This window comes from Triticum dicoccoides, chromosome 4A, assembly GCF_002162155.2.
Source record: "Triticum dicoccoides isolate Atlit2015 ecotype Zavitan chromosome 4A, WEW_v2.0, whole genome shotgun sequence".
NCBI classification, from domain to species: Eukaryota; Viridiplantae; Streptophyta; class Magnoliopsida; order Poales; family Poaceae; genus Triticum; species Triticum dicoccoides.
The window spans coordinates 461,316,652-461,326,866 of record NC_041386.1 but is presented as its reverse complement, the minus strand read 5'-3'; the positions used below and the strand labels follow the sequence as shown (position 1 = coordinate 461,326,866).

The following is a 10,215-nucleotide window of genomic DNA, read 5'->3' as shown; positions in this document are numbered from 1 at the left end:
AAAACTTTTCAATTTGAAGCCATATTTGGCAAGGCACCACATTTCAAAACTTTTCAATCTGAGAAAATGTGTTTTCACTTTCAGATAATTTTTAGCTGCACCACTTTTTTGATTAATAACTGTGTTGTGGCACTGTGACATTGACAACTTGCGTGTTCCTTTGTATCTAATTGCAGCATGGGGCTTATCAATGTCCTTGTGAAAGGCTGTGAGAGCTTGGCAACATCAGGCGTGGATGAATTTGAGATTGTGTTGGTCGCGGACTTGCCTGCTTCATTTGACGATTATGTTGAGATCCTCACCAGGATAGCTCGTCACACGGTTGCAGGGGAGGTGCATGTTATCGTCTCTAAGACTGATGCTGCTCATGCAAAGCCCTTGGCTGATGTTCTTGCAAACAGTGGACAGGCGGTGCCTAAGTTGCTAAGACAATTAATTGACCAGAATCACTCCTGATGCAATATTCCTTTCTACTTATGCGGGGCCACCGAGCAATTTTGTCAGCGTCTAAGTGTTTTGCCTTCTTCTTTTCCATGTAATTCTCGTGTGTCGATTATTATCTCTTGCCTTGATGTAGCGCATTTGAATTTAAATTTTATGATGAATATGCGACAAGGCCCTTCCTTAAGAACCAAAGTGCATTCTATATATTATTATCTGAAAGGAACTGTTGCGATGAGTTTTGTTTGAAGACGAAATGTAAGTTTTTGCTGTGCTCACCAAATCCTTGTATGTTCTGACAGAATTTTGCAACACACAAAAATAGTTTATGTTGTACCATACGTCTTCTTGAATGGAAGGCGTAATTTGTAAAATCCGCGTCCTACGGGTTCTTCTTCGGGGACATCTTCGCGGGAAACTCGACCCAAACCACACATCCTTCTGGGTACCGTCCAAATCAGAGGGGCGGATAAAATCCCACCAATGCTCCTCCTCGCTCCCACCCCGCCGCCGTCGCCGGCCACCGCTCACCGGCGACCGGGTGGCAGCGCTGCCTCGTGCATCCGCTGCTCGAGCGTGCGAGAGCTTGATAGGTCCCCGAGCCGCCCGCCGCTGCCGGCGCTGGCGGAGGCAAAGCGGGTGGTGCTGGTGCGGCACGGGCAGAGCACCTGGAACGCGGACGGACGCATCCAGGGGAGCTCCGACTTCTCCGTGCTCACGCCCAAGGGGGAGTCCCAGGCCGAGACATCCCGCCTCATGCTCCTCGCCGACTCCTTCGACGCCTGCTTCACCAGCCCGCTCGCCCGGTCCCGCCGCACCGCGGAGATCATCTGGGACAGCCGCGATAAGGACCTCATCCCGGACTACGACCTCCGCGAGATCGACCTCTATTCCTTCCAGGTGGGCACCTGCTCGCTCGCTCGCTCGCTTGATGTTTGTGCAAATGCTTGGCAGCCGGCAGGTGCCTGCGGAAATGCCACACTGACGAGCGGGATTTGTTTGCAGGGGCTCTTGAAGCATGAAGGGAAGGAGAAGTACGGGGCTCTGTTCCAGCAGTGGCAGAAGAGTCCATCAGACTGCAGCATCGATGGGCACTACCCAGTGCGGGAGCTCTGGGACCGAGCCCAGGGCTGCTGGGAGAGGATCCTGACACACGAGGGCAAGTCCGTGCTTGTGGTTGCGCACAATGCAGTTAACCAAGCGCTCGTCGCCACATCCCTGGGTATGGTGTAACCAGATTTTGATTTGGATGTTATAATGCTTAGAGCGTGTTTACAGTTGGCGTGTTTGTGTTTAGGACTTGGCACGGAGTACTTTCGGACTCTGCTCCAAAGCAACTGTGGCGCTAGTGTGCTGGATTTCACCCCACAGCCCGGTGGACGCCCTCCAAATGTGTGCCTTAACCGCTTAAATCAGGTGAGTGTAACTTTGTTCGCATAACTGAACTTTACTTCCCTTTGCAACCAAAAAATTTCTGTTGACGCAGTGTGCTGAAACTTGACTTTCATGCTTATTGAAAATCCGAAACACACTATTAATATGAACTTTCTACTCCTCGCCTGTTTCTGTTAGCACAAGATCTTCTATTCTTAGATCAACTTCGAGATTAAAGGAACTAGCAGGGTAGCCGGCTTAATTTATATTGCTAGATTTGCTGCAATCTTATTACCATCAGCGGATACAACTTAGGTGCTTTAGAATAATGTGCAGGATAATTAGGTGTTCATAAAACATTGTAAATGTTGTGGGAAGTTTGAACTTTGAAGCAACAATACATCTTCAGTATGGAAAAATTGCATTGAGCATATTTCCTCTGCTTCTAGATAGTTGCAGGAATGCAACTAATGTTAATGAAAGTTGTCGATTCCACTGCACTTACTTGCTATTATTATTAATGACATATTTCAACCACCGAGCATTACTTATCTGTCTCAATACCATTGTTTGACAATGTTGACTTGTTGTGAGGTGTCCTCTTTTTTCAGGCTTCTTGCGAAGTAATAGATGAATTATTATTGTTATTTGTCATGTCAGTTTCTAGCACTTATGAGCAAGCATGATGGCTTATTTCCACTGTTTTAATAAGACAACACATATGTTTCCAGAGAAAACAGAGATGAAGTAATCAAACAAATGAAAAATGTGGTTTAGTCTTTTGCTCATGTTTGTATTTTGTACAGACCCCGAACTCTCCTATTTCTGCCGAAAGTTCTGCAGGTAGAAAGTCGAGCAAGCGGATCATTCTAGTTTGTCAAGGGGCTACACAGAGCAGTTCTGAGGTATGGATTTTCCTTGTGTGCACGCATGCATGAAGAAAGTTGCACTTGTTCTTGGGATCAAGCCGTGAAGGCACCAGGATCTTATTTTCTAATTCCTAGAATTAATGATCTAGACACCTATGGCAGTGAAAACTATATATCTTTAATAGCACACCGCACCATTTGTACTCTTTTGAGTTACATATAATGTCCTTTTGAACTCCAGGGTAGTTTAGGCGGAGTGGGTTATGCACCGCTGAACATGCTGGGTGTTATACAGGTAATTCACATTTTGTCTGTCGTACAGCACCAATTTATTTCCTTTCCAGTACAACAGCTAAGCTCATATTCGGTCACACACTTTCAGGCTCAGAAGACCGCGGAACTGCTTCTAGATCTGAAGGTGAACAGTATTATCTGTAGCCCACAAGTCGCAGCTGTTGATACCGCAACTGCCATATGTGAGGTAAATATAAGTTTCACTAACCGCAACATTTAGTTAGTTGCTTTCTATCTTATTTGTACCAATTTTTCACCTGCGCGATCTGATCTCATGGAGTCACTTGCAGGTCCAAGAGGCTGCTGATTGCTTAGGTGCTGACTGTGTGCCTCGTTACGTTGAAATGAAGAATTTGCTTGGACTCGAAATTGATGATGCCTTTCTAACAAAGCAAAAGGTTAGACCATTTACAGTTTCTGTGGTTATGATGAGCGGCATTACACTAGCTCTACTTTGAAGGCCTTTTATATGTCCTGAAAGGCTGAAACGTCATTGAGATGAATTCATTACGAAGACACCATGACATCTGTAATTCAGAACTACTATTAGCAATGATCATATACTTCCTTTTATTGTTAAAGCTATCTCATGCGCACATTGGCTGGCACCTTTCTCTAAGGGAAATTAGACTGTTACTCGGAAACTTTACAAAACCAAACATAAACATTTCACATTTCCGGGGCTGAAAATTAACAATCCCCCCGTTCTCTGCAGAGCCTTGAACAGATAGTTCAGTCTGGTTGGATGGGCGGCATGGAACACCAAAAGCTAAAGACATTGTGGGCTCAGTCAGAGGATGCATGGCAAGCTTTGGTAAACGAATTGCCAGAGGATGATGGTGCTGAGTCAGACCAAGTCGTTGTCGCCATCGGCCATCCTGCCATCCACCTAGGACTGCTCTGCAGGTGTCTGAACCTAACAATGGATTACATGCCATCTTTTCATCTGGACGACGGCAGCATCAGCGTGATCGATTTTCCAGATGGGCCGAAAGGAGGAGGTATCGTCAGATGCACGAATTACACGGCCCATTTGGGCAGATGGTCGTTACCCATCACAAAATCAACAGAAAACAATGATGAATTCTGAATTAATTTTTGTACAGAGGTAATTAACATCTCCCTTTCTTTCGCTGTAAAAAGAAACATCTTCCATTTCTTGGTGGGAGTACGATCCTTAAGGAAAATGAATTGAGCTTGTAGATATCATACACTGATGTAAATGGCATCTTCCTGGTTTTTATTTGTGAAGATTATTTCATTCACTATACAGCATAAGTTTCCAAAAGAAGATTTGTCAAGTAGAGTATTATTTATGGGAAGAAGATTTGGAGCTCCTGGGCGCACCCCCTATATGAACATTAAATTAAAAAAATACCGGGGAAAATAAAAAAAATCTGGGATTTTGGATATCAAACTGTGTGCCCAATAAACTCCAGCGTGAAGTTCCTTGAAAAAAATACCAGAAAAGAATTGTCTGGATGGATCATAGGTTGGACTGTATTTTCTTCGCCATATATACATTTCATGGTATTTTTTTCATGAAACTTCACACGGGAGTAGATTGGTCACCCAAGTTTGATATCCCAAGATTTCACGTTTTTCTGAATTTTCCTGGTATTTTTTAATTTAATATTTATATAGGGGTGGAGCACCCAAGGGCTCATGTGTATTTCCCATTATTTATGCTACTATCCTATTGTTTCAACAGTATTATTTGTGTACTGGATAATTTGTTTAGAATGTTCCTGTTGTGATGTGTATGCTCCCAAACTCGGTGGTTATCAACTGCTGACTGGTGAGAGATTACGTGGACGGCGACAGAGCGGTTGCCCATGATCGATCTGCATGGAGGCATGCATGCGACACGTGGACCCCTCCTTCCACGTGTACCTCGTCATCCTCGAGCAGCTGGACATGGCTACTGCATGCGCCCTCGAACCTTCGCCTAGTTCGCTCCATTCCCTACGTAGTACGGTGCTAGGCTCCTGGTGTACACCTGTTAACCTGCAGCTCATCCCCGATGGATCCAGGACCCCACCACCCGTCCACGTACAACCACCACCACCACTACCCCTTCTTGCCGGCCGCCGGACCGCCCACCGCTGCCGGCGACACCCTTCTCTTCCTCCTCGCCGTACCGGCAGGCTGGCTCATCCGGCTGGTTGCCTTCCTCGGCGAGCGCGTCATCTCCGCGGTCCTCACCCTCGTGGTCCTCCCCGGCGCGACGCTCGTGGGCGAGCTGCGCGCCGTCCCTGCGGCTGCGGCCTCCCTCGCCCGGCGCGCCGCCGTGGGCGTGCTCGCCGCGGCCTTCACCTTCGCGGCCCTGGCGGTCGCGTTAGTCGCGTCCCTGCTGCTCGGCTTCGTCCTTATCCGGCACTGGGTGGAGGACCCGGTCACCGTGCACCAGCCGCTCTACTTCGACTACACCGAGCCGCAGCCGAGCGCCGCCGTGGCCCTCTGCCCCCCGGCGGGACACTCCGTCAGGGTGTCCATATCGCTGCTGCTGCCCGACTCCGACCACAACCGTCAGATTGGCGTGTTCCAGGTCCAAATTCGCAGCCCAAATCTCTTGGAATTTCACCTGATCATCTGCAACCTATTGACTTCCCATCTGTTAAAACCTCACATTCAGATTAAAACAGAGGCCATCACCCCAAGTGGAAGCACCATCGCATCAGCCACCCAGCCATACATGCTGCGGTACAAGAGCGCTCCGGTGCGGCTAGCACAGTCCGCGCTGACAATCGTGCCGCTCGCCTTGGGCATGCGCAGCGAGAGCCAGTCGGCGACGCTGAAGCTCCTGCAGTACTGGGAAGGCCACGGCCGTCACAAGAGGACACGGCTCATCAGAGTCTCTCTGCAGCCAAGAGCCATGACAGTGCACCTGCCCCAGGTGTACAGAGCAGAGATCACCGTGCAAACTGCGCTTCCATGGTTCAAGGCCGTGGCGCGCAGCTTGAAATGGACAATGTGTGTGTGGCTCTCTTTCTGGGTCTATGTCATTCTCTCCCTGCTCGCGGTTCGTTGGGTCTGGCCACTCGCGCTATCTGCATGGGACAGTCACAGGGGGTTATCTGATCATCAAGTCAATGGGAAGACAATTGCTGCTAATCTGGGTGGAGGAGATACAGGCCAGAGCTCACATGAGGGATCATCGAGTGGTGGTGCTGTGAAGTGGAGGGACAGGAGAGGCAGGAGGAAAGCACAGAAAACGAGGCATGGTGGCATGGTTGAGCTCAAGCTCGATGAGGGCTCGTCTTCTAGCTCTGCAGTGGCTGAGACTGATGAAGTTGTCGACGACGATCATGGGGAGTCACCTGCTGCTCCATTGTCTGAGTCCGAGTCCTGTTAGTTCAGTCAGTGCAGTGGGCTGCAAAGTTTATGCTGACCATCGATCACAGTTTGTTACACGCCATGTGTAGGAGATCTGAAGGGCTTCCGTGCAGAACGACATATAATAACGAAAATAAATGGCAAAGATATATATATGTATTAATCGATAAGCTGCAGGGAGTCACGTAATTTGCGTTCCTTATTCATGTTGGTACCACGCTTTTAGTGTTTGGTTGACATGAACTGTCTATGGTCTCCTTTGGTCACAGATGTTGGATAGATGAGGATGGAGTAGTAGCTTGTTTCCGTTTCAGACTTTCAGGTCAGCCTCTCAGCAATTATATGTCTTTGTACACTTTCTAGTCATGGAGATTATAACCACTTGCTTTCCTGTGATACCTGTTTTACTGCTAATTGTATTGTGTTTTCTTTTGTTTGGATTCATATCTAGTTGAATCACTTAAATACAGAAGCATTTTATGTGAATTATTTTTCAGCCGTATGACTTAGGAGATGAAAATGGGAAATATAAAGTTTGTAACTCAGATAATGTACAGTTAGATGGTTGAAAATCCAACTTCGCTTGCTTAGCTACATGAATTTTGCCGGTTTATGGGATCATGTAACTTTGATGTTAAAAATTGTCCTTTGAGTATTTTAATCATCATCAACTTCCTTCAGAGAGGAGTTATATAAAGATGACAGGGACAATTTCAGAAACAGCGAGCCATATCATTTTTGCGGTATACAGATAAACATTTTATACCTTTGAGGATCCATTTGTTGGTTGTCTAGAGACTGGAAATTAAATTCGTAGCAGTGAAGTTCCCATCGTCATCATTTATAGCGGTGGACCATGTAGCACATGCTGTCATAGTACACATAAGCATATACCTACCATGTCATTTTCTTCGCCAACTAATCATATACGAGTATATTTTTAGCCAACTCTTCTGCAGCAGGCATCATGGCTTACCGATGCATGCTCAAGTCCTGATTTTGCATGACAAGGAAATCGTGTATGTGCTAGTATATGGAAAGAGCCAGATTGAGGTGGTCCGCTCATAACGTCTTACTATGCACAAAGTGCTCATGCATGTGATGGTCTTAGCTCCATGTTTTCTTGTGATAGGGTCAGTCACTTCAGAAATAAATGTGTGCGTTTGAGGTCCTATTTGCGTACAAGGTTCTAATTGTATTGCAAGTGCACAAAACTGTTGAAGCTGGGGGCAACTAAGTTGAGGTCCTTATAAATCTGTGGGTTTCACAGGAGGATGTCTAATGATCAAATCGTTCGCATGAGCAGCGCATATCTTTTAATTTGCTGGGCAGTGTTGATCGCCAGAAAATGACATGTCTGTACGTACTCCAGCGGTGATAATGAGTCGCTTGCAGACTAATGAGACTGCGAAAGATTCTTCAGTTTCTGGGTGTTCCATGCCAAACAAGAGCCAAGTAGGCTGATGTTGGAACAGAAGTCCTGATATTGATAGAAACCTTATTCTCTTGAGCAGGTGCAACTTAGATATAGCTTCTAGGAGTATTCCAACACCCAACCACATCATGGAAGGAAGAGGACAAGTGAGCAACCTGCCCTCCTCCTTCCTGATGCATGCATGCTTACCTTATGCAACTGCCTTGCTTCTGCCGGCTAGCGTAATAATATACATATACATATCCTCTCCCCAGTTGCATAATGTTATCTTCTTGTCCATCAGTTTCCTAGTGGGTCTGAAACCGAAAGGCCTCATTTGTCAACTTGTGCCTGCTGCATTTTGAAAACCTTTCGTTCCTGGCTTGCTCTGGTTTAACGAAGATTAAGAGACATCCATTGCCCACTGCAAAAACTTCATCTATCTATCTATCTATCTGTCTGTTTTATTTCTGAAAAAATAATGATTTTGCTGCTCTAAACATAAAGGAATGCACTCGTGTCAATCCCCTCTTAATCAGAGTTGTACTTGGGCTGCACAATATTATTTGCATCTCCCTGTGGTGTCTGTACATTCATCTTTGTGCCAAGTGGATTAATGTATGCCGATTTCTCTTGTGAAGCCCACATCATTTGATCATCATCTACCATCTGATAAGTTAGCTGATCTACCGTACCAGCATTTGACAGTGCTCTCACCCGCAAAAAAAAAAAAAAAAGCATTTGACAGTGCTCTAGGATCAAGTCCTACGCTTTGCCAGTGAGTTGCATTCTCACCCAATTAACATAGCAGACGCCGTAAATCTAGTGCATGCGGATTGCGCATCTTGTAACATTCTTATTTATCAGATATCATTCGAGTCGTAACTGACGGACCATGGGGGGGCTGGCGCAGGGTTTTGCAGTTGCGTTTCGGCGCGGCGCATCTCATGCCATGTGTTTGTTGGAAAGATACGGGGTAAGTGACAAGGTAGAAAGCCTTTTGCTACTCTTATTTTCCACCCATCTCACCTTGTGTGATGTTGTAATTTCGTTACTTGGTCCTCAATCATTGAGAGGTTGGAACTTCCTGCTCCGCATTAAAAGAATGAAAGTAACAAGAGAGGATGCGTTAGTATTCAGCTGGGATCATATTTTTCATTCATATGCACATGTTGTCATGGGACCATGAAGAGTGGCACTTGCGTGATCCATTCCCATTGGCCGCCCTCAACATTTCGCTGTCTGAGACAATGATCGGATCAGCCTGTCTTAGTCACTTGTTTCACCGTGCTGTTTGGTTTCTGTTATTTTTACCTGAACAGTTTTTGCAACTCAAATCATGCCCACCTAAACATGCACCTTTTTTTTGTGTGTATGTCATCCTTGCCCGGGGTTATGCTAATTAACCTAGTGTTTGTGAGGTAAGTGTATGTGCGTGTATGTGGTATCTGCATTTGTACTGTGTTTAAAAGAAACATGGTGTTCCAGTTTTACGTAATGCCCCCCAAAGGACACATGAGAAGAACGAGCTTCACACTAATTGGCTTTGCACAGCCATATGCAATCTGTTTCGTGCTATCAAACCATGTGAATCCATTTGTGATTCACGATGCTTTTATTTCTTTTTCATCCAAGATATATTCATATTCAAATAAAATAATAATACTAATTGATTTTGTATATCGTGTGTGCAACCACAACCGCAAAAGAAGGATCAAACATACTATCTTGCACAAAAAGGACAAAAAATAACCATGCAACTATCCCACTATTTGTTTTTCCTTTTGGCAAGAGTGTGCACCAAATATTTAACTATACGCATTTACCACAACCGTACAATGAAGATCTGAGGGGCCCTCTAGCATCCCCTAAAACCTATATTTAAAAAGAAAGGTGAGATGCATGTAAGTTGCTTGACTTTTTTTTGGCGTAAGTCGATTTCGCCTGGGAAGGAAGATGGACATGAGGAGAAAGTAGGCTCGAGGTAGATGACACACCACGACCGTACGATGAAGATTTGAGGGGCCCTCTAGCATCCCCTAGAACATATATTTGAAAAGAAAGGTGAGCTGCATGTAAGTCGCTTGACTTTTTTTTGGCCTAAGTCGATTTCGCCTGGGAAGGAAGATGGACATGAGGAGAAAGTAGGCTCGAGGTAGAAGACACACCACAACCGTATCGGTGAAGATTTGAGGGCACGTCTAGCATCCCCTAAAACCTATATTAAAAAAAAGTGAGTTCCAGGGAGTTTAACCAACATATCCCCTAAACCTAACTTTACCGAAGCAACGAAGATCCCCTAAAGCACTTTGGCTCCTTAAAAGCCATCCTAAATGACTATATTTGGTTTAGCTAGCAACCCTGTAGTAAAAGTAGGGAGACGTCTGCGCAACCCCCACGCCACGCCGCAACCATCTACCTTACTGCCAGTCACCCCCCTAGCCATCCCGCAGCCGTTAGCAGCTGCCCTAAGCCGATGATGTGTTG

General features: G+C 45.8%; 3 protein-coding genes across 4 annotated transcripts in view; all 3 read left to right on the top strand.

Annotated features, from left to right (window-relative positions):
* LOC119286178 (probable ATP-dependent RNA helicase ddx5) overlaps window positions 1–679 on the top strand; it is a 3,383-nt gene extending 2,704 nt beyond the window's left edge. Inside the window, exon 6 of the mRNA XM_037565537.1 lies at window positions 177–679. Within this exon, the coding sequence (XP_037421434.1) occupies window positions 177–456 (280 nt within the window). The 3' untranslated portion in view covers window positions 457–679. The remainder of the gene's footprint in view (window positions 1–176) is intronic.
* Window positions 680–866: 187 nt separating this feature from the next.
* On the top strand, window positions 867–4,279 carry LOC119286177 (2-carboxy-D-arabinitol-1-phosphatase). 2 transcript variants are annotated; one of them, XM_037565536.1, is made up of 8 exons: window positions 867–1,341; window positions 1,447–1,663; window positions 1,739–1,857; window positions 2,622–2,720; window positions 2,926–2,979; window positions 3,067–3,165; window positions 3,269–3,376; window positions 3,694–4,279. In XM_037565536.1, exons 1-8 carry the CDS (start codon window positions 925–927, stop codon window positions 4,066–4,068), a joined length of 1,488 nt encoding a protein of 495 aa, XP_037421433.1. In that variant the 5' UTR covers window positions 867–924; the 3' UTR covers window positions 4,069–4,279. The 2 variants fall into 2 exon arrangements, with proteins under 2 accessions (XP_037421433.1, XP_037421431.1); XM_037565534.1 differs by having other exon boundaries at window positions 867–1,663.
* A 689-nt stretch (window positions 4,280–4,968) lies between these two features.
* LOC119286179 (seipin-1-like) lies at window positions 4,969–6,779 on the top strand. The gene is made up of 2 exons (XM_037565538.1): window positions 4,969–5,526; window positions 5,614–6,779. The coding sequence occupies exons 1-2, from the start codon at window positions 5,002–5,004 to the stop codon at window positions 6,331–6,333; spliced, it is 1,245 nt and encodes a 414-aa protein (XP_037421435.1). The 5' UTR covers window positions 4,969–5,001; the 3' UTR covers window positions 6,334–6,779.
* The last annotated feature ends 3,436 nt before the right edge of the window (window positions 6,780–10,215 follow it).